This window comes from Schistocerca serialis, chromosome 1, assembly GCF_023864345.2.
Source record: "Schistocerca serialis cubense isolate TAMUIC-IGC-003099 chromosome 1, iqSchSeri2.2, whole genome shotgun sequence".
Lineage (NCBI taxonomy): Eukaryota > Metazoa > Arthropoda > Insecta > Orthoptera > Acrididae > Schistocerca > Schistocerca serialis.
The window spans coordinates 854418417-854443554 of record NC_064638.1 but is presented as its reverse complement, the minus strand read 5'-3'; the positions used below and the strand labels follow the sequence as shown (position 1 = coordinate 854443554).

The 25138-nt window shown below is 44.6% G+C and overlaps 1 protein-coding gene across 1 annotated transcript in view; it reads left to right on the top strand.

Annotated features, from left to right (window-relative positions):
* Positions 1 to 25138, top strand: part of LOC126485332 (fringe glycosyltransferase) — a 653108-nt gene that overhangs the window by 263979 nt on the left and 363991 nt on the right. Inside the window, exon 4 of the mRNA XM_050108865.1 lies at positions 2764 to 2806. Coding sequence (XP_049964822.1) covers positions 2764 to 2806 — 43 coding nt within the window. The remainder of the gene's footprint in view (positions 1 to 2763; positions 2807 to 25138) is intronic.

The window sequence follows — 25138 nt, the reverse complement described above, 5'->3', positions numbered from 1 at the left end:
CGGCTTTTCGGAATTTGGGGGTCCGAAAACCCGGCAACTTTGCATAGTTTACCGAGCGGTGAAGATAAGGTTGAAATGAAGATTGAAGCACCTACAGAGCCACACACACACACACACACACACACACACACACACACACACACACACACACACACACACACACACACACACAGAGAGAGAGAGAGAGAGAGAGAGAGAGAGAGAGAGAGAGAGAGAGAGAGAGAGAAGGAAGCCGCCTTCTCACGCTACACCCAAGACTGAAAATGATAACTTACAGTAAAAGAAAAGGGAAACAAACCTCACAGTGATTCGTAGAATGTGTGTCTTTGTGTACGGGCGAAAATAAATACGAAGTATTCGGTTTGGGGTCGCATGTTACTGTCCTGTGGTTTGACGAGAACGTACCCCATATCGTCATTGCGCAGGACTAATCTTACACTTATTTTGGTTTCTCTCAAACCAGTCACTGATTTGTAGAGAAAGTGTTGGCAAGTTTTGATCGCAGTCTAATTCCCCGTAAGAGAATGGGGATGTAAATCAATGTATTTTAAAACAGTTCAGACTTAGAATTCTTTTAGATGTTTGTGTTAGAGATGAGCTATATCCGAAGTAAAGTTTTTTTGTTCTACTGCGGATTTACTTCGTCAGCTAAGTAACTAGCTACGGGGCATACCCATAACATAGCTACTGTCACATCTTCAACTGTGTTAGTTTTCCGTACTAAATATCGAAGAAGCTATTGGTAAATAAAAATGCAACTTTATGCATGATTCACTAAAAAAGTGTGTTTTAGCTTGGAACCTGATAGTGTTGCTTAAGAAATTCTGCAGCAGTGAGATATCCAGATTTCATTAAACGCCGGCCGATGTGGCCGGGCGGTTCTAGGCTCTTAAGTCTTGAATCGCGCGACCGCTACGGTCGCAGGTTCGAATCCTGCCTCGGGCATGGATGTGTGTGGTATCCTTAGGTTGGTTAGGTTTAAGTAGTTAAAGTTCTAGGGGACTGAGGACCTCAGAAGTTAAGTGCTCAGAGCCATTTGAACCATTTTGTATCATTAAACCTGTTTTAAACGTATTCTTTTTCGACGTGATGATAAACTCTAGCAAAAGGCCGAATATCATGCGAAGACATTGAAACGCCCCCTTAGAAAAATTAATGAATTACTGTGCTGATTAACCTCTTACATTATTTGATTTTCAAACAGCTGAGCAGAACTGAACGTACTCAGACATTTCGCTCTTTACCTATTCTGATCAACACTATTGTCACACAATATTTTTAACGCAACGCAATCTGACTTCCAATAATCCCTACAAAAGAATGGCCCTGACTAACATCAAACTATACCTTTCACAAAAATATTCGTTACTCGAACTACTGAAATACAGCGAGCGCCACTACTGCCAGCTAAATAAAAGATTCAAACTACTGAAGGCACTAAATACTGATAGGCATAGTTAGCAAATGAAAGATTTTGATAGAGAAGAAACAATGTATTCACCTTAATAGTGTTCAAAAGTCATAATATATATAGCAGTTCATGACATCTAGTCTTACAAATTTACTGTCTCCGAAGGACACACGTCCAGATCATCCGCTCTCAAAACTCCATCTCTCTCCCCACATCCACCACTGCTGGCGGCTCACCTCCAACTGCGCAACGCTACGCGCTGTTAACAGCCAACTGCCCCAACACTACAATACCATATACTCCAACAATGCAAACCAACCACAGACTTCCCACAGCACAGTCAGTGATTTTCATATAGAGTGCTATGTGGCGTTGCCAACATAAAAACCTAAACAGCCTACTTACAACATGTCCGAGCGAAGTGGCACAGTGGTAAAGGCACAGGACTCGCATTCGGGAGGACGACGCTTCAAACCCTGCGTTCGGCCATCCTGATTCAGGTTTTCCGTGATTTCCCTAAACTGCTTCAGGTAAATGCCGGGATGGTTCCTCTGAAAGGGCACGGCCGATTTCCTCCCTCCATCCTTTCCTAATCCGATGGCACCGATGGCCTCGCTGTTTGGTCCCCTCTCCCAAACCAACTCACATTCGTAAGGGCGAAGGTTCAGGTCCTTCCAGACATCCAGATTTAGGCTTTCCGTAGCTTCATTAAATAGATTAGGGTAATCATCAATATGTGTCCTTAGGAAAGGACGCGGCCGATTTCCTTCCCAATCGTGTGCTATTCCTAGATTGCGTTCCTTCTCTAATGACCTCGCCGTCAAAGCATGTGAAGGGGACTCCACTGTTCTGCTATTCTCGTAGGCTGTGGTATTGAGCTCTTTGCAATGAGAGAGGTTTTTATATGTGTCAGAATAGTCGTAGGATGAAAAGAGAATACTTCCCGTTGTTAGCGACACAGCAGTTGGCGACTGTGTGACACCGGGCGGTGTGAAGGTCGGCATGCCGGTCGCGCCCTTTCTGAGGTCCTCCCGCCTCATTGCTTGGGGAGCTTGTGCGGGCTGTGTTCGGAGCGAGACCTGGTGACGTAAGCTGGCAGGAAGCTGCCATTGTAAGGTAATTGCAGCTCTGGCGGGGAAACAAAAGAGCGGCGAGGACGCGGCTCCGGAAGTCTGACTGCGGCAGGTGCGGCGAGCGGCCTGTCACTCCGCGGGAAGAAGGGCGAGGAGGCGGCCGCCCCATCCTATTTACGCTCTGCCGCCAGGGCTAACGTGTGCTTTCTTAATGTCTTGTCTCGAATGATTACTAAAAGCTGCTCTCTTAACACTCATTTTTTTTCCTTTTCTTTGCAGATGGTCACATGATCAACACGAACTGTTCCTCTTCGCATAACAGGTGAGTTTTTGTGTCTTAGATTGTTTCTTATAATGCCTAGGAATAATTAGCGTTACTTCTCACAGACGATAATGGGAATGACCTTTTATGGAGGAGTTTCAACTTTCTCTTTCCGTATTCTGATGTAGTCTTGTAGCTGTAACTACCTGCTACCATGGCAGAGATCGCTAAGGCACGTTAGTGCGAAGAACGACGATCTAGATATAACCAGTGGGTATTCTGGTAATTTAAGAAATACGTATTCAGAATTTTTGTCCGGAACGGGAAGGACAAATAGTGGTATAAATTCCCGAACACAACAGCGTCTTAGGTTGGATCCCAAATCCACATGCAGTATGCAACGAAAATAATTTATAAAGCTCAGTTTGTGGTGACACATGGATCGCTTGATGCTACGCAAGAGGAAAAGGCTATGTTCTGTTTAGAAAAAATCTAGATAGAACAAATTCCGTTTATTTCTGACTGGTTTCAGTCCAAAGGCGAACCATCTTCAGACAGCACTCCAAATTTGATGTATGGAGACGGATTGGCGGAGCAGGAACTTCAGAAGTCTCCAGATGCTGTCAACGAGTGACACGCAACTTTGGAGTGCAATCTGGTCACAAATACACGTGATTTGTTTGATCTAGACTGTTATTTCTAAGTAAAATTGTGAAATTGATTCAGAGTTTTCGCAAAATGTTTCCGAAAAAAGGCTCTGGGGGTGGCACTGGGTTTCATTCTCCGCCAAACATACAACGTAACTTTCCTTAGGGAAATGGAATCATTAACTTAAAAAAGACGGTATTCCACATTGCAGATTATTTTGCTGCACGAAGATAGTGCCATAAACTTGTAATGAAAACATGAAGTAAGAGATGCGAGTAAATCTATTAACTGAAGGATATTGCCTCATTGATAATTTTATGGCTGTTACAATTAAAGTATCAGGCACATTTACACGCACCAGTGACACGGTTTATGAAGATAAAGGCGGAATACGAATACTCCTAAGCTGGTTCCGTGGGGCGTTTGTGATGCATGTGGTCACATCGCTGTTAAATACAGCTGGAATATTTAACGGCAGATGGTGCGTTACGCGAGCATAATACGTCGTACATGCATTTTTGCGTGCTCCAGCGACGGATGTGAGCGAAAATCGCACATTACTCCAAATCATAAGGAGAGGGCGATGTAACGACAAATGGACAGGATTATTAGCCACGTAATACCCAGCTTCAGCACGGGCTCGTACTAAGTTGCTATGGAGTGTCTGTGTGCCTGTTCACCGTTGTTAAAACTGATGTTTTAGGGCAGCTGTGAAAGTTCCACAAACAGGAAATAGAAGCCATAAGGGACGGAAGTAAGACTATCGTTTAATATCGTACTGACAGCGAGTTTCTTAGCGACAGACCACAAGCTCGGACTGGTGAAGAAAGTTGGCCGTGCCTATTCAAAGGAACCATCCCGGTATTCGCTTTTAGTAATGTAAGGAATTGACTGAAGACTTGACAGTGAAGATTGCACGTGAAATCATCTTTGAATACGAGACTGCCGTTTAATATGCAAATGATAAACAAATGATAACTTGGCTTGAAAGGAGGGATAACATACGCGTCCTGTCGACATCACGATAGACGAGACTCAACTGAAAATGGGTAAGAATACGGATGGAAATCAGCCTTGTCCGTTTCAATGGAACACCGGGGTATTCAGCTAAATGCGACATTGTAAAATGGTGCAAGATGTTTGAAATTATGGGAAAAATAGGCGTAAGCTATAGGGAAAGACGGGACGAAGCAAGAACATAAAAAGCAGACTAGGACTGGCAAACAGGGCACTCGTGGTCAAGAGAAGGCTGCTAGTGTGAAACATAAGCCTTAATTTGAGAAAAAAAATCTCTGAGACGTACTTGTGGAGCACAGCATTGTATGGTAGTGAAACATGATCTGTCTGAAAACCGGAATAGAAGAGCATCGAAGCATTTGGGATGCGGTGCAACAGAATAACGTTGAAAATTAGCTGGTATTATAAGGTAAGCAATGAGGTGGTTCACCGCAGAAGCGGCGAGGAAAGTACTAGGTGAAAAACACTGACAAAGAGGGACTGGATGATAATACATCTGTTAAGACATCAGGGAATAACCTTCATGGTACTTACTACTGGCAGCTGTAGAGGATAACAACTGAACAGGAAGACCGAGACTGGAATACAGCAAGCAAATAAATGAGGATGTAGATTGCAATTGCTGTTCTGAGATGAAATGGTTGGCACAGGAGAGAGATTCGTGGCGGGCCGCAACAAACCAGTCAGAAGACTGATGACTTAAAAAAGATGCAAAGAAAATTGTCAAACCGCCAAATGGTGTTAAAACATCCTCGATGTAAGACAGCGAGATAACTGAAAGGTGCTGTCACAGTCGAATGTGTTAGTTTTCGTGTGCTCATTTTACTTTAAGTAGCTGTATTTTTATCGCTAATGTTCGTCACACAAAGAATGTTGTCAACTAAATTTGCAGTTGCTGTTCGGCGATAGTGGCGGCGCCACGTCATCGCTGAGGGAGTAACTCCGTGCAGTTGTTCTGAACTCAGAGCAAAACTACTACGAAAAAAAACTGTCACATTTCAGTTGTGTTGTTCCGAAGCCCGGTGTGCTACATCCTTCATTCTTGGAACTTACGTCACTTTTATTCCTCTTCTTTTGTCACATAATTTCTTAGATCCTTTGTCTGTGAAGGCCGACGAAATACAAGTTGCGCTGCGACAATCATTTTCTTCAACGAGGTAACTCGACAACAAGAAGAGCCATCGTGAGGGTGAACTTTTATTTCTCTTGAATGTGAAATGACATCCGCATTTCAGTGCGGAAGGCCATTATGCTAAGCTGCCCACTGCCGCATCTGCAGCGTCACCGTAGTCGCTCGTTACTGCAGGCTCAAGACACTGGACAGCGCGACGCACAATCACGCTTACTGGCTCGGCGTGGAGAACGAGCGTATCTATAGAATACCTTCCCCCACCAAACTCGACTCTACTGAGGTACGGTATTCTTTAAAATTGGCCCGGGAGTTGTGTGTTTCCCCTATAGTCCAGTAGTGCCCTACATAGAGGGGCTCTGTGTATTCAAAGTACAACCCCGGAACAGAAATTTTGATCTGTGTGTCAGAACAGAAATAGTGTAAACAAAGTATCGATAACTTCAAATCATGATTAAAAGACCTTCGGTCTTGCGCGAGCCATCAAAAAAATGGGAAAAAACCGAAAGCGAAGAAAGGTATAAAATTGATTTCGTAGCAGGTGCGGAAAATGGCCATCCAAACAAAACTACATGATGTGCTGTTGCCGAGAATAACACAGCAGGCGACACAGTTTGCGCAAGCGGAGTTTGTTTAAAGGTCGTTAAAATTAGCGCAAGTTGGTATGAAATGAAGAACAGCATCCTGCCATATCAGGAAAAAAAGGGAGTCAGAAGGGAATCATGGTGTCAGAAAGTGCTGTACTTGGTGTAAAGGGGAAAACGCCAACGGGAGATGTGGACTCTTATCAACAGGAGGTTAAATGTAACGAATACATAGTATTTGTACACTTTAAGGAAGGAAAAAACAACGCGCCACGAAGGAGTATCTGAATGGGATGGAAATCGATAGATGATGTGTGTGTGGACACAAAAATATGATTGCCATATCAGAAAAATTGGATGGTGCATTCAAGAGAAAGAGCTTCACATATTCAGCAAACCAGTAACGACCTGTTCCACCTCTGCGCTTTGTGCAAGCAATTATTCGGCTTACCAGTGATTGGTAGCACGTTGGATGCTCTCCTGAGGGATGTCGCATCAACATCTGGCCAATTGGTGCGTTAGATGGTCAAAATTCCTAGCTTGGATGGAAGGCCCTGCCCATACTGCTCCAGACGTTTTCAACTGGAGAGAGATGCGACGACCTTGTTGGCCAAGGTAGGATTTGGCAAGCGCGAAGAAAGCAGTAGAAACAGTCTCTGTGTGCGGGTGGGCATCATATTGCTGATATGTAAGCCCACTAAGGCTTGCCATGATCACTAACAAAATGGGGCGTAGAATGTCGTCGTCGGACCGCTGTGCTGTAAGGGTACCGAAGGTGACAAACCAAAGAGATCCTACTATGAAATAATATGGCAACCCAGGTCATCACTCCTCTTCGTTCGGCCGTATGGCGGGGAACAGTCAGGTTGGTATCCCATCGGTGTTTGGGGCGTCTCCAGACAAGTCTTAGGTCTTGAACCTCATTGACTGGAGTAGAATTGTCTTCGGTGACGAGTTCCGCTTCGAACTCAGCCCCGATGACCAACGAAGAGGTGTCTAGAGACGCCAGAGACAGCATTGGGATACCAACCTGACTGTCACCCGCCATTCGGCTAGACGACAAGGACTGATGGTCTGGGGTGCCATTTAATTTCATAGCAGGACCCCTTTGGTTGTCATCTGCGGCACCCTTACAGCACAGTGACACGTCGACGATACTTTTCGCCCCGTTTTGTTCCCCGATCTAATGCGCCAGCTGGACAGATGTTGGCAAGATATCCTCAAGAGTAGCTCCAACATTCTATCAATCAATGACAAAGCGAATAGTTGCTTGCATAAGAGCCAGAGGTGGACCAACACATTATTTACTTGCTCAATTTGTGAAGCTCCTTCTCTTGAATAAATCATCCAATTTTTCCGAAATTGTATTTTTTTTTTCTCTGTGCATAACATCTACAGATTTCTGTGCCATTCTGATAGTTCCTTCGTGGTGCGTCGTTTCTCTTTTTCACCTTAGTGTGTATTATCGAGGAACGAGATTCAGTAAAAGTCCTCAGTAGTTTCATTAAATTTTTTAATTTAATTTAATCGTATGGCTAGGGCCCCGCGCCAGGCAGACCGTTCGCCAGTCTTTCAATTTGACGCCACTTCGGCGACCTGCAGTCGATGAGGATGATGATGATGACAGCACAACACCCAGTCCCTGGGCGGAGAAAATCCCCCGACCCAGCCGGGAATCGAACCCGGGACCAGAGGATTGACAATCCATCACGCTGACAATTCAGCTACCGGGGGCAGACAGTTTTATTTAATAAGTCCAGACTAGTACTACAATAATTCGTTTATATTGTTTCTCCCGGTCGTCTTCAGTTGACATTGTGTTGCTATGTAATGACCGCGATATCGACAGCAAGCTAACCTGTTTCGTTTCTCTTAAACGACGTACCAAAGAAATGCGCAATAAGACCTACAGAAATGAGACTTTTATCCAAAGACAATAATCAAAGTAACCGGGATTTGTGATGGTGCCCTGGACTTTCCAGAAGACGGAACGTGGTTCTTAGCAGGGTTCGTGATCACCACAAGGGCAGTACATGAGATCATAGTCAGGGAAGCGGGAAGGCTAGCGCATTCGCCGAATATCCTCTCGTTCCAAGAGTTCCTCCATCTACGTTCTTCGATGCGATCGCGCATTTTCACCCATAAAAGTGAAGACAGGGCTGACTGCACTTCTGAAAAGAAGCACGCAGTGAGGGAGTACAGTGTCACAATAGCGTTGATTGGTGAGTGTACCGTGTGTAAAGATGTGGAGGTCAGTACACTCGCACAACACTCTCCTCCTCGCAGCTGTAACACATGGACCACCAAACCAATCACGTTCGACAAAGTTCCTGGTGCATTACGTGCTTCCACCTCTCTCCATATGAGGATAAGTCCATCATTGTCAGTCATGATCGTTCTGGTGGTCCAGATGTTACGGTGCATGGAGGGGCGATGTTGCATGGACGCACTGACTCCCAAATCGTTGGACACGTTACACTCGCTGTACACGTTATTGTGACTCTGTACCCTTTTCCTATGTGCGTCTTTCCAATGCTGCATTCGGCCTTCACTATTTTTATGGGCGACAATGCGCGACCGAATCGAACACTGCATTTGAAGGAGCACTTGGAATGAGAGAATGTTCGGTGACTGGACTGGCCTTCACGTTCTCCCGACTTGAACTTGATTGAGCGCATCCACATGCACCAACGACCGTCCAGCAGTCGTCAGTGACGCTCATGGAGGAATAGGACGCGCTACCACAAGAACTCCTTAACAAGCTTGTGCCCAGCAACGGAGCGCGTTGCGAGGAGCCATTACCGTCCGCGGTGATTACACATCCTATTAAAAACCATGTCCCGCCTTCAGTAATGTCTAGGGGTCACCATGAATTGCGGTGACTCCAGCGTAATTATCGTCTTTGAATAAAAGTGTTATTTCCGTTCGTCTCATTGCGAATTTCTTTTCAGTTACCGTTTGTGCTTTACCGTAGCAGTTCTTCCTGTGTATGGCTAAGTTACCTACATAAGAAGGGAAGTATTCACGATGTGAAGAGCTACCGCCCCATTAGCTTACTTTCTGTTATATATAAAGTGTTCCCTAAAGTCCTGATAAGTCGCATTAAAATGGTAGTGGAGACTGCACAGCCCATAGAACAAGCTGGATTTCGCAGTGGTTTCCGTACAATTGACCATATAAACACACTGCGTGAGGTAATTAGTCGAGCCAATGAGTACGAAATGCCACTATGCATAGCCTTCATATTGTGCAACATCTATGACACGTCTGTAGCATCTATCAACATGGGAAAAACAAGTGCGAATTTCCCCATTGGAAAAGGAGTAAAGCAGGGCGATCCTATATCCCCGAAGTTATTTATAGCAGTTCTTGAGATGGCTATGTCCAAAATTGTTTGGAACAACAGAGGAATAAGGATAAATGGTAAAAGGCTCATCAACCTGAGATTTGCTGACGATATAGTGGTCCTAGCTAACAGTAAGATGCAAATGCAGTCCTCTATAAAAGACTTAACATATCGTCGTCACCGAGCGAGGTGGCGCAGTGGTTAGCACACTGAACTCGCATTCGGGAGGACGACGGTTCAATCCCGTCTCCAGCCATCCTGATTTAGGTTTTCCGTGATTTCCCTAAATCGTTTCAGGCAAATGCCGGGATGGTTCCTTTGAAAGGGCACGGCCGATTTCCTTCCCCATCCTTCCCTAATCCGAGCTTGCGCTCCGTCTCTAATGACCTCATTGTCGACGGGACGTTAAACAACACTAACCTAACCTAATATCGTCGTCAGGAAGTAGGACTTAAAATAAATCATTCTAAAATTAAGGTTAGGCATAATAAGTGGGTAGCTGCAGGACAAGTAACATTGAACAGCAAAATCCTAAATAATGTTACAGAATACGTTTATCTGGGGCAATTAGTAGACACAGAAGGGGATTTGAAACTTGAAATTTTTCGTCGAATTAAAATGGGTTGGAGGGCTTACGGAAGGAATGCAACAGTTTTCAAATCTAACATACCAGTCTACTTAAAGGAGACAGTTTTTTATCAGTGTGTGCTCCCGGTTTTAACGTATGGGTATGAAACTTGGACTTTAAATGAATTTTTCAAAAGGAAACTTAAAACTGTTCAGAGCTATGGAAAGGTCAATGTTAGGTCTCACTAAGAAAGATCGACAGAAAAGTGAAGACATTCGGCCGGCTGGTGTGGCCGAGCGGTTCTAGGCGCTTCAGTCTGGAACCGCACGACCGCTAAGGTCGCAGGTTCGAATCCTGCCTCGGGCATGTGTGTGTGTGTGTGTGTGTGTGTGTGTGTGTGTGTGTGTGTGTGTGTGTGTGTGTGTGTGTGTGAGAGAGAGAGAGATGTCCTTAGGTTAGTTAGGTTTAAGTAGTCCTAAGTTCTAGGGGACTGATGGGCTCAGATGTTAAGTCCCATAGTGCTCAGAGCCATTTTTTTTGAAGACATTCGAGCAATAACAGGAGTAAAAGATATTATAGAACGGGTTAAGACTCTAAAATGCGAGTGCGCAGTACATATTGCAAGAACGAAGGATGGAAGATAGACAAAATAAGTTTTAGAGTTGCAGAGAAAAACGAAGACCACCAGGGAGACCACCTGATCGCTGGGATAAGGAACTTACGAAAGTTGCGGGCTTCAACTGGCAGAAGAGAGCAGCGAACAGAGATGCATGGAAAAACCTCTTAAAATGTATTTAATAACTTAAAGAGGCGACATATTGTATAGATCGAATTAGCTGAACAATAAATAAATAAATAAGTTACTTGGTAGTCACACACAATGCGAAACTTAATTTGGTCGTTACTTTCTGGGCGCCAATGTACTAGCGACGTAGTCTGCTCTGCTAGAATAAATATTGCAGCACCTTGAGCGGCAATTGTAGCCGTGAAACCAAAGTATGCCAGCATAATTTGAAATCAAAGCGTCGTCTTAAGTCACTCGCAAAGAATTTATCGACACCTTAATATCGCGCGCCATCGTATCGTGACGAGGGCCAAAAAAAGGAAAAGCGGCCGGAGGATAGCAGCTAGTGCGGCCGTGGCCTGGGACAAGGCGCCGTGTGTTGCGACGAAGCGGCCCGGCGCTCCGTCAATAAGGCAAACGTTTGCCGAGGTGCCGGCGCTGTCGGCTTCCCGTTGGCCGCGATTGGAACTTCATACGGCGGCGCAGAGGGGACCTATAAAAAGGGGGTAGCCTCGGCGGCCAAGGTCAACAAGCGATGTAGAGGCCCTCGTGCGTCGGCTCTACCCTCGCTCGTGGCAGCCTAATAAGGGTGACTGTCCGCCGGGAATAAAAGCCGGGAAAAAAGACGGCGGCGACGTTATAAAGCGTTTTAGAAGTACATCAGCGATTATCACGTCGTAAAATTAGCCCGTCCGTAATTACGGCCGCGGTACCCCCTGCTCCCCCGCGCGGGCAACTCTCACGTTCGGAGTTTTTACGCAGTCGAGCGTGCGCGCGCTATTCGCCGGTGCTTTTTCGTAGGGTACGCGGTGCAGGGCGCTGTTATTACGCAGGTCAAAAGAGCTGCGAGGTCACGCGGTCTTATCGGGGGTCAGCTGCTAACGACGGATGCCGTAATGGTTCCGTGGAAGAAGAGCTGCGCCTGCAGGAATCTGAAGCATGGCGGTGGCTCAGGGTGAAAGCGAAATGAAATCTTCAACAAAACAATGGACTGAAATTGTACACTGCACCCCTCATCCCCCCCCCCCCCCCCCCCACGAAATAACAAATTATGAAACTGAAAAAATCAACATTTCGTTTCAGGAGACAGTGATTTCCTAGTTCATAATTTTTGTTCATTTTTTGACACGATCACTTTTTTACGAAACGATCATAACCGGTGTCAGCCACATTGGCCATCTTCATGTACTAAGAGCGACATTTAGTGAACAAATGTTTGAGTTTGACAACGCGTGAACATTTGTTAACTAAATGACGCTCAAGATGACCAATGTGGCTGAAGCCGGTTATGGTTCTTCCATAAAGAAGTGATTGTCAACAAATTATCAATTAGGAAATCATAATACCGTAAATTGAGGAGAACATGGGTCGCTTACACTGGATGAACGTATGAATATACCAGGTGCTTCAATCTGAATATCAGAGTTTATAGTTGTTGTAACATTTGTTACACTCAGCTTAAAATTATAAATAATGATGTACATCAAATGAAACAACAATTCAAAATTTTGTTGGTATAACTGTAAGCCAAAGGAAGAAAATGAAACGACGAAAAGTGATTCAAGAACATCTTGAACGAGTGAGAGTCTTTAAAGAGTAGCCCCAAGAAATTAGTGGTGAATTAGCGATTGTAGTAGTATCTGCTTTCGTATTTTAAGAGTACGCTTACAACTTTTTTCTTGTCGTTTGAAGCTGTTACAAGCTCTAACGCCTACTTTGAAAACGAATTGTTGCTGCACGACGATGAAGATTTTCTGGATCCTGTCGTCTTCAGTGATGAATTGACATTTCAGCTCAGCTAAGTGGAAATATATACACCTCACCCCCCTGCCCCTCCTCTGCGCGCGCGCGCGCACACACACACACACACACACACACACACACACACACACACACACACACACACACACACACACACACACACAGTGCGCAGCTGGAGGGGGGGGGGGTGTCAGCAAATACGTACGGGGTGGTAATGTTCCATAGAGATTGCCTTAAATTGAATGATTCTTGTGCCATACCAGCGAAATGTTTATGGGGCCTACTTTTTCGGTGAAGCAACTGTAACCGGTGTTTCTTGTTCTTGTCTCAATTGGAAGAAGCTGAACCGCAGAACTTCAGTTGGCAGGAAGATGGATTTCAATGAGGGATTGGGGTTACGAAACTACACAAACTTCGCCCCCACTTTCTCATACAAAATTTAGTTTCCTAAATTTTGTATGAGAAAGTGGGGCGAAGTTTGTGAAGTTTCGTAAAATTTCGTATATTTTTGCTGAATAAGTGTGTAGAAGGTGGGTTGGCCTCGGTCGTTTCGTGTGTGTGTGTGTGTGTGTGTGTGTGTGTGTGTGTGTGTGTGTATGTGTCTTAGGGACGTATCTGCCCGTGGTTGCAGTCGGCAAAGTGTTGTCTGACGCCATAGACCATACTTCCGAGCCACATAGGACGTCTTTAAGTATGAGCTGGCGCCAGAGTAGTAGTTTGCATTGGATGGTTATACTATCACCTTTCAGGAGTGGATATAGCTTACAGAAGAGGGCGCAGCCCTTGTTTCAGCAGTAGTGATGTGCCTGTTCCATGTTAAGCGGTGCTCTATGTCGAGCCCCAGGTAAATGATGGAGTTTCTCCCGGTTAGCTCTCGGCCGTCAGTTGTGAGTTGGCGATCCGGGAGTTTGATCTTAGGGGTAAAATAGATCGCTTGGCACTTTGCAGGGTTGATTTTAATTTTCCAACTGTTGCACCACTGGTTTATTTTGTCAAGATGTCACTGGAGGTGGCAGTGTATGTGGAGGAGGCGGCTGCGACTGCTTCTGTATATTGCGGTGTCGCCCTCATAGAGAGCAATCTCTCCACGCAACTGCCTAGGGATGTCATTCGTGTATATGGTATAGAGGACAGGACCAAAAACAGAGCCCTGCAGGACTCCTGCCGCAATCCGTCGTGTCTGGCTGGACTTGTCTCCGTTTCTTATGAACAACTGCCTCGCTGGCATAATGCGAATGGCTGAATAACGTTGTACCAGACCGCTGCGATGGCCGCAAGCGCCCGGATGACAGAGCGGATTATGATCTCCACGTTCATACGCGATACTTACCTTTGGCAATTTTTACCTTCGGCGATTCATGAAGTATCAGATGTGTGTGCCTCCGCTACCAGCTGATCTACGCGTCTTTACCAACAGCATTGTTGCAACAATTACTCCAGACACATTGATCAAGGTTTGGGAACAACTCAGCTATTATCGTCTTGATATGTGAAGATGGGTGCTCACACTGAACACTTGCAATAAAAGCTGTTTGAATTGCGCTTTCATTTGACGTATTATTTATAACTAAGTTGAATGTAATATATTCTATAAAGCCTTGAAGCTCGTATATTCATCTTCAAACATCCAGTATAGCGTATTGATTATAATATCTAAGAGTTTCGTCGAGTAACGACATAGTGCGTCATAATTAATAAAGAAAATATTCGATAGTTGAAGCACAAACGTTCACTAAACGCCGGTGCGCTTACGAGCCGTTGTCGAGATACTTGGGAATGTATTGTTAGCAGTCGCCACTGACTTCAGTATGAAATTCTCCTATAGTTAGTAGAAATGTAAACTCTTCGATTGTAATTGCACGCAAATTTCAGCCACTGGCGACTTAAAACAGAAGCACCGTACTGCTTCAACGCCTTTCATTTATCGTTCATACCTGTTTCGAGCTTGCCCCTGTCTCGCCCTCACATTTCAACTCAATACTGCAGCTATCGCCGCAGTTTGTTACGAATTCTATCAAACATCCTCGGATCGCCTAGTAAATCGTGACATGCATCATTCGCTGCTACAGTTCCTCAATCGTATCGACGGGTGGTGTACACTTCACTTTCGAGTTGATCTTAGACATAAATATTCAGAGGAGAGACGTCAGGCGATGTTGGAGGGCAAGGTATGGGTTCCATTCGGCTAGCGTAGAAGATCGTATTAAGTTTTGGAAAGAAATGAATATCGGATAGGGCCAAGTCGCGACTGTGTGCAGAATGATAGACGACAGTCAACCCAAGACGTCGGATTGTTGCAGACGGTGGAGTGCTCTACTGTGGTCAGGCTTTGTCATGCAGAAGCAGAGACATCTTAGAATTCAAATTCTATTACAGCCCGCTGTTTCCCATGCACCGACTTAGTTACATCACACGCCGCCATGTTACAGGCTACAATTCAGAGACCACCAGCGACAGAGGGCTGCAAATACACTGCCGGGGAAAAAATCGCACCACCAAAAATTTATTAATGCAGAGTAATGGAATTCAGGAGTAAATTTGTAGACATATTTACGTGAATATCATTGCAAGATCACAGGTAAGTGTAAGCTCGAGATATGCTATTGCAAATGTGAAATGCCGGTACATTAATAATGAGAGTAACCGCCAGAATGTTGAATGCAAGCATGCAAAGTGCATGCATTGTGTTGTACACGTGCCGCATGTCAGTCGGTGGGATGGAGTTCGATGCTTGTTACACTTGATCAATTCAGGGACGTTTAATGCTGTTTGTGGATGACATTGAGGTTGTCGTCCTATGACGTCCCATATGTGTTCGATTGGAGACGGATCCGGCGATTGGGCAGGCCAAGGTAACATGTCGACACTCTGCAGAGCATGTGGGTTCCATTATCCTATTGGAAAAAGCTCCCTGGAATGCTGTTCATGAATGGCAATACAACATTTCGAATCACCAGATTGACGTACAAATTGGCAGTCAGGGTGCGCGGGATAATGACGAGAATGCTCGTGCTGTCATACGAGATCGCACCCCAGACCTGGTGTAGGTCCAATGTGTGTAGCACGCAGGTAGGTTGATTGCAGGCCCTCAACTAGCCTCCTTTTAACGAACACACGGCCATCACTGGCAACGAGGCAGAACCAGCGTTCTTCAGAAAACACAACATATCTCCACCCTGCCGTCCAATGAGGTGTCACTTCACACGACTGAAGTTGTAAATGGTGTTGTTTTGGGGTCAGTGGAATGCACGCTATGCGGCGTCTGGTTCGGAGCTGTCCTTGAAGTAACTGATTCGTGACAGTTCGTTACGTCATTGTGGTGGATCAAAAATGGCTCTAAGCACTATGGGTCTTAACATCTGAGGTCATCAGTCCCTTAAGGACTAACAAGGAGACGGCACGACCGTGGGGTCGGGGATTTGTCCGAAATTTTGTGTGGTGAAAGAGGACCCCTAACAGCTCAAGTGGTTAAAATATTAGGACGCACTACTCGGAAAATCCCGGGAAAAATCAATCCAAAGTTTCTTAGGTGCCTTATGAGTAAAAAATGTTAGTCCATTGTCGACCCGCCGTCTGGCCTACATGGTTAGCGCTCGGACCCTTACGCCAGAGGTCTCGGGCTCGATTCTTCCTCCAGCACTTTTTTTTTTCCTTCTGTTGCTTGCAAAATTGCAGCGCATTGTTACAGAAGAATCGTGAAATTAATTCTCGGGAAGATTGTATAAAAATTCATTCTATAATTCACCGTCAATTATCGTCACCAGTATTCCTAGACATGATTCAATATGCCTGGTTTGCCTCAAAATTATCAGAAACTCAAAACATTTTCGTAAATGTCAATGGGGCATGTTTTTGTACAGATTTATTGCAAACGCCCTGTGATTGAAAAAAAATCAACTTTTTTATGTTGCGCAAAATGTGGCCAAAATTATTACTTTGTTTTTACGATAATTACCACTGCGGTTCTTGTTTATAATTATTATATATATAAAAACTAAATGTTTCCCAATCGACTTTGTTATTCTGATTAAAAACCAAATGTTTCCCCCTCATATAATTTAAAATTAAAAATGGAAAACCCACCACTATGAATTGTGTTGTTGGACAAAACGAAAATAATTTTTATTCAGTAATGTAACTAATTTGTTACAGATAATGTAGGTTTGAGAAACTTTTTGAATAATTGGTGGAATAATCAAAGAAAATGAAACAGAAGTAGTCCCGGAGGAGGAATCGAACCCGCGACCTCTGGTGTAAGACTCCGAGGCCTAAACATCTAGGCCAGACGGCGGCTCGGCAATGGACCAACATTTTATACTCATAAGGCACCTAAGAAACTTTGGAATGATTTTTCCCCGGATTTTTCTGGTAGTACGTCCTCACCACACGAAATTTCGGACAAATCCCCGACCCCACGGTCGTGCCGTCTCCTTGTTAGAACTACTTAAACCTAAGTAACCTAAGGACATCACACACATCCATCCCCGAGGCAGGATTCGAACTTTGCGACCGTAGCAGCAGCGCCGTTCCGGACTAAAGCACCCAGAACCGCTCGGCCACAGCGGCCTGTACTGTGATGGCAAATGTTGCTCAGATTGCTGCTGCAGATGCAGTATTATGCGCCAGAGCCATATCGCAAACACGATGGCCTTCCCTCTAGGCAGTGCTGCGCGGCTGTCCGGGTCCTGGTCTTCTTGCCACCGTACATTCTCGTGACCACCGCTGTTGTTTCCGCCAAGTCTTTTTGCAGTATCGCAGAAAGAACATCCAGCTTCTCGTAGTCCTGTTACAGGACGCCGTCCAGACTCGGAGAGGTATTGATAATGGCGTCTTTGCCGCCTTAAAGGCGACTTCAACTCAGCATGGCCTGTGTCAAAGGCAACTAATGCTCACGGCTGTTACAGCGCCTATTTAAAGCAAACTTTATTTGCATCCTCATAGTGTCGTTACTAGCGCCAGTCTTATGTGACTGGGGCGATATGTGATGTAGAAACACACCTACTAACTTATGTTAGTATCACACGGCTCCTCCTTGGTGCCGGCCGGTGTGGCCGAGCGGTTCTAGGCGCTACAGTCTGGTACCGCCCGACCGCTACGGTCGGAGGATCGAATCCTGCCTCGGGCATGGATGTGTGTGATGTCCTTAGGTTAGTTCGGTTTAGGTAGGTTCTAGGCGACTGATGACCTCGGAAGTTAAGTCCCATAGTGCTCAGAGCCATTTTTTGTCCTTTCGTTCCTTCCCTGCCAATTGTTTATCATTTTATGGGATGTTGTAATTGCCTCTTTTAATGTGGGATTTTATCAGTTTTAGTTAATCTCAGGTCGGAGGGACTGATGACCCCTCTTCTTCAACCAACCAACCAACCAATTAACACAAAATGAGAATTCTTCGAAAAAAAGTTTGGTAATATAAAACATAAGCTTTAATTCGAGGAAGAAACGAGTGAGAATGTACGTCCGGAGCACGGCGTTGTAAGGAAATGAATCACGGACTGTGAGAAAAATGTGAAGAAGAGAATCGAAGCGTTTGTATTCTGGTATTACAGCTGAAAATTAATGATAAGAAAGAAAATTTCGAAAATTCTTCGTAGAATCTGAGGGGACACTAACTAGGTGGTGGTACAGATTGATAGGACATACAGGACTTGAGGCAGTAGGTGTGTTTTAAGACGTCAGGGGAAACCTTCCATGATACTTCAGCGAGCCGTAGAGGGCGCAAACTGAAGTGGACGATGCACTGAAGAAATAATAGAGTACGTTGTGTGCAGCTGCTTCTTTGAGATAGAGAGATGGAGAAGAAATCACGAAGGCCGCTGTGGCCGAGCGGTTCTAGGTGCTTCAGTCCGGAACAACGCGGCTGCTATGGCCGCAGGTTCGAATCCTGCCTCGGGCAGGGTTGTGTGTGATGTCCTTAGGTTAGTTAGATTTAAGTCTAGGGGACTGATGAACTCAGATGTTAAGCCCCATGGTGCTTAGAGCCATTTGAAGAAATCAGGGCGGGCAGCATCGAACGAGGCAAACTGATGATCGAATAAAAGGTAGTTATACGTCTAGAGCAATCTTGCAAAATAATTTCTGCCCCTACAAATCGATTAACGTGGTAACGTAAGGCGTCACAAGGAGTCACTGTATTCCACGGTATCATCCACAGAGCTCTTCCCCCTTCTCGGTTTGTATTTATCGTGAAATCCTGCTTGTAATCGCGTCTCTGGTGGCGTGTAGTGGCTGCACTTGCTAGGCGGTGTAACAAAGGCTACGGCGGCCGGAGGCGCGAGCATGCCCCCGTTTTAATTGGCGGCCTGCGATGCTGCTGCGCGATGCCCGCAGACACCTGCCGCTCCTCACGGCCACCGGAAGGAAGCCGCTGCTCACCTCTGCTGCCCACTGCCGCCGCTTTCATCTACAGGCGCTTCTGCGCTACAGTTCGTAACGCACGGACAGGGGTAGGCTAAATAATGTGAGCACCTGTGCTTACTTGGGAGTGGTTTATTAATAAGGAGTTTGACCCCCATTTGCCCGTAGTACAGCCGCGCTTCTTGGACTACTGGCATTAATGATGGTATAGTCTCCAGATGAATCTCATGCCACTACGATCAGAACCTCTTCTGACTACTGTAGTGACGAGGGAGGCGGAAATTGCTCAGAAATCTGCGCTCCAATACCGCCCACAAGGGTTCGATAATGTTTTAAGTCCGGGGACTGTGCTGGCCAGGGAAGACGCTGCAGTTCAGTTGCATGCTCCTCATACCACGATTATACTGTCCTGCTTGTGTGAGTGGATGCATTATCCTTAAATATGGCATCATTGTTGGGGAAGAACATTTGAATCATGGGGTGCAACTGGTCACCTAAAATGTCCCCGTAGTCGCTGGCTGTAAAACGGTCTTTGAGAGTAATTATGGGACCAGCAGAATACTAGCTGCCTGCACCATCACACTTCCACATCCATGTTTAACCGTTGGAATCAAGCGTTCAGGATTGTAGGCTTCTTTTGGCGTCCTCCAGACGTAAACGCGGCGCGATGTTGGAAATCACGAAAACGTTGACTCGTCGGACCGTATGACTTGTTTCCACTGATCAACCGTCCAAGACTTACGCTGCTGACACAATGTTTTACGCTTCTTTGCGTTGGTTGTCGTCACTAATGGTTTCGGTATAACAGTTCGTCCATGAATGGAGTTCTCGACGGACTGTGTCGATAGAGCCAGGGTCTCGAAGATGACTAATTGAGCTCTGCAGTCACTTTAGTCGCCGTAGTTTTGTGTTGTTTTGACACAAGTCGTGTTAGCGTACGACGATCTCTGTTCTTTAGTTTTGATTTGAGCCCACTGTTGCGTTGATAGGCTGATGTCTTTCCATGTTTTGTGTAGGCTGTCCTGATTGTTGAAACAGTTGCTCTTCAAACATTCAATAAGTAGGCTGTCTTGGTTACTGATGCTTCAGCTAATCGGACCCCTACAATGTGTCCTGTTTGTAACTCTGTTAGGTCATTCATTGCACGTCGACCTCGGCCTCTGAATGCAGATACGATGTGTGCACTACTTTCAAACAACCCGCACTGAACACGCACAGTCCAGCGCGACTCGTGTCTTACCTGCGTTGTTAGCCGTCAAACACAACCACGGTTCAGATTATTTTGCGTATCCTCTGTACATGCTGTAATTGTTTTGGTTACATTACCAGCTGCTTATAGCCATTTGTACAAGATTCTGCAAATAAGAGATTGGAGAAAATAGGCAATAGAACAACATACAGCGAAAGAAATGTAAAGCAGAAAAGAGTTACATACATAAAATTTGTCTTCTACATTTTCACAACTGCCGTGCACTACTTACCATTTCCGGTTGAAAACGGCCTGAAATTTGCTTTTAAGGCGTTGTTCAGGAGATAACCATAAACTGCATCTCAATGCCATATTAAAGTTCACATGACGGTTGCAGGAAGTAGACATGTGGACAGTTACGAACTTCGGCGTTTATTAATGAGCTACAGTGTATTACATGTGAGAGCAAAATGAAGTGGTGTAAACCTGGCAAAATGACTACGTTGACAGCAACGAAAACTTCGTTTGAGTCATGATAGGACATGTTTCGCCTTGTGCAAAAACTTAAGTGAAAACGTTTTTTCAACACATGGTATTCATGGTACGGCAACCAAAGTACACGAGGAAGAAATAAGTTAGTCAGTCGTGGCTGCAGGGATGAATCTATTATTTATCAGCAATGTCAAGTTTCATCTCTTTCAGGCATTTTGAGATTGGCTGAATATTAGATGGTGTTGGGTACATGGAATACCTATCATCATCCAATCTGAAGATGTCTGAATCAGGCGAAACGCGTCATTGCTAAATAAATAATAAATACAACGCTGCAACCAAGATAGACTGTTTTGTTTCTCCCCCGTATGTGAAGTGGTCGCGTTACTCTAAGCGATGTTTGAGCCTATTTGTTTCCATGCAACAGCAACTTGTAATCGTGCCGAACGGTTTATTGCTAAGGAGAAGTTATTAAAGTTTGGTGAATGTTTTTAAGTAGTGTGTCTCTTCGATTGCAACGGGAATAAAATTGTCGACTGAATTCAAATGAGCACATGAAGTTTGTTCCAAAACTGCAACCGTGGAGAAAGTGCACAATATGGTAATGTGTGATCGCCTCCCTCTTAAGTGAACACCTGTCTACCACAGAATTGGGGAAGAAAGAAAACATTGGCAAGAAGAAAGGACAGGAAGATAAGACATGTGTTAAGACATCAGGTCCATGGTCCTGGACTAAGCTGTAGACGCGACTAACTGCAGAAGAAGGCGGAGATAGGAGTATAACCAAGAAATAATCGACGACATTACCCCGAGGTAAAGAAGTTGACAGGGAGAGCTAGACGTAGCGGGCTGCAACATACCAGTCTGAAACTTTACGGATGACGAAAAGGAAGACATCAGCAATTAATCTTAAGTGAAAGAGTGGCGCGTAGTGCGTTAAACGTATTACAAGGTTTCTGAATGAAGAAACCGTTTTTTAAAACTAACTATTGGCCGTAAATTGTATTATGCAAAATGCGTTTATTGAAGCCAGTAATATATGACATTAATGGTAATTTTCGAAAGTATTGCATCAGTAATGAGTGTGTCATATTTAAAATGTGACACACACGTGACCGACGCAGTGCATTTGAAAATGTTTAAATTCATGGTGAAAACCTCTAGTTTCCTATTTCTCACAGTGCTGCCAGCTGCTGTCACAGGCAATTGTCAAGCTTAGTATTAATGGCAGGAATGTTATACCATCACGTAAAAGATTATAAGTTGCTGTTGTAGGCCGACCATAGTCAACCAAATTATCAGCAATATAATAAATGTATAAGACTCTAGTCGCCAGAAGTTTATTCGCTTCGAAAGTCAATTAATGACTACGGTTGGCCTGCAACAGCAACTTGTAATCGTTCCTGCTATTTATTCCTGCTAAGCTTGAAAATGGTCTAAGACAGAAACTAGTAGAAATGTACCAAATAAGACGGCTAAAGGTTTCGCCATGAATTTCAACGATTATTTAGCATATCAATTGAAGACATGAAGTCTGAAAATGAATCAGTGATCATATTTTTGGCACTTTATTTTACAGGCCCATCTTCATCAGATAAATTTTTGCATTTCACTATGACCAGTTTCGGCTACTGCCGTCTTCGTATCACGAGATCTTCGTATCACGAGATCTTCGTATCACGAGATCTTCGTATCACGAGATCTTCGTATCACGAGATCTTCGTATCACGAGATCTTCGTATCACGAGATCTTCGTATCACGAGATCTTCGTATCACGAGATCTTCGTATCACGAGATCTTCGTATCACGAGATCTTCGTATCACGAGATCTTCGTATCACGAGATCTTCGTATGTAGTATGAACATCAAACTAAACATGTAGGTACATAGTACATGCTTACTTTCTATGTACCTACATGTTTAGTTTGACGTTGATACTACATCAGAATATTTTATGATCTGTAGATGGCAGTAGCCGAAAGCGGTCATAGTGAAATGTAAAAATTTATGTGATGAATACGGACCTGTAAAATAAAGTGATTATTTAACAGCTGATTATTCCCACATATATGCATATATTTGAAAATGGCCACACACCGAAAGTGGCCAGAAATGATCTACATATACATGGTGGGATAAAGCATCCCGCTTAATGGGACTGACAGGGTTGCGTACCTCAGACGCTATAAACGGAACCGTTATAGGATCACTTCGCTTTTGGCTGTCCGTCCGACTGTTGAAAAACCTTTTTTTTCTGCAACGGGAAGACACGTATCAATTTGAAATTTATTTCACGTGTTAAGTTCTACGTTTGTTTGGCGGTTTAAAAAAATGGAAGCTCCTAAGTCAAGGCTATCAAAAGATACAGCTATTTATGTCTCATTTTTATAATTGCAAACACATTCATCAAAACCTGTAATGTACTTCCCGTTGACCTGCAACCACGAAGTTTGGCAAGAAGCAAGGTTTTACAGTACAAGTAAAGGAAAAATCCGAAGATCTTGAATTTATAATTACATCACACGAAAAAAATATTTTTTGTCATTTGTGATAAACATTCTCGGAAGTCTTGGAATTCCCAGAACTGATGTCTTGCCGGTACCAATATCAGTACCAGGCAACACCTGTTACGATCCTCGATTCCCGGGGTGGATGAACTGTCTACACATACATAATTAAGTTTGTACGGAACCATCAGGGTGCGAGATCTACTCACACCTGGCCATTTTTTTTAAATGCTTCCATCTTTCAGATGAGAAAACATTAGTATGACAAGATGTCGAAGGGATGTAACAGGAATTACCATCATGTTGATGATAAAAGCAGTGACTATCCTATCATAAAGGTCTGCAGATCTGTAGACATATACACGCACGCTTTGTGTGTGTGTGTGTGTGTGTGTGTGTGTGTGTGTGTGTGACATCATAAATCGGTAGTAAAACAGCCACAAAAGCCCATAAACGTCGGTGCTGTACTGAGTTAGATCAGGTGCTGCGAGACTGCTTTAACGACGGAGCCACGACCTCTGGTGTCGCAGCGCAACTGCCGGCGGCCTCACGCTTCGGGTGTAATTAATTCACAGGTGAGCCCGGCTTGTTACGTCGTGCGTGGCGAGTGCTAGTTACGCATGCCCGCGGTGTAATTGGCGACGAGCATCAGAAACGCAAATGACTCACGAAGTGCGCGCTTGGTGTGCTTCCAAGCTTTTGTTTCCCGCGTCGCGACCAGCCACGCACTAACACGGGCTCGCTCTGTCCCCTCCATGACGCGACTGTCAAGTAGCAGCCGCGGCACACCGCACCTTTTGTCCGTGTCTTTAGTAAAACACCTGAAATCCCAATAATAAGACACGCGGATTTATGTAGGCGACGTGAACTGAGAAGACATTAGCCACAGCTGGTGTTCGGATTCCATACCTCGAAGTAAGATTTATGTTGCGATCTAGCGTTCCCGTCAGACGTGAATGTAACAAGTCGCCCTCCTGCAAACACACTGCTGTTCACACTGAAACTATCCTCGGGAACCATAAATGACGCTTCGCGTATGGTTCTGTAGCAGAGGTATATTCGTAGGTTGTAAGTCTTTCGTTTCGATCGATAAGTCGATATGTCATGAAAAATAGTACATGACGGTGTGAGTTATAATATAATTACACGTGACTGTTTCATACATATGGAGTATAAGAAAAAAAAACGGAGCATATGAAAAAGTGCCAATTTTGTTGCAGAATACCATGCAAAATTTCTTACTCACATGGTCCTGCGTACTATATTGAAGAAAAAAAAAGGTAGTAGTAGTAGCAGCAGCAGCAGCAGCAGCAGCATGAGTCGTCCACGCATGCCTCTGTGGTGACGCTGGATTGGGAGCAAGCAGTTTCGTATCCCGACGGTGAACGAAATTTCCATCATGAAGATGGAAAGGAGGCGTCGGCAGCGGAGGCGGTGCAGTAGTTTTCAAACACCAGCACTTATCTTGGATCAAATTCCACAAATTTAGAACCCGTGCTTGAGGTCTCGTTGAGCGCGAAGAAATGTGTGATCGCTGATGGTGATGGTTTCGTCGGGCTTGTTCGCTAAGTTCGACAGACGCTGTTCGGAAGCTGTGCGCCATCTCCCTGCCTTTCATCAATACAGCACTACACCGCACAACTCTTCCTAATGGTGGCCAAGATGCGTGGCACTTCGTAGCAAATCATAGGGAGACAAATACAAATAACGTCTCCCAGAATGTCAAGGCGTAACTCTCACATCTACCTCCAACGCCCATTTTCTGAGTTAGAAAGTGACATTGACTTTCTCGTATGACTCCCCTTTGCTTCCAGATTATGCGATTCGTGCTTTCCAAGCTCGAACAAACACCGCACATATAATACCTTCCGCTTATCTACATAAATCATACGATTTCGACTAGCTGAACCGAACCTCAAGGCTCCGGTGGTCGTTGTGTAAAAGGTTTAACTTGTAATTTTTTTTTTTTTGAAAAACATGTTTGAGTGAGAGAGAAATATTTCCTCAGCCTG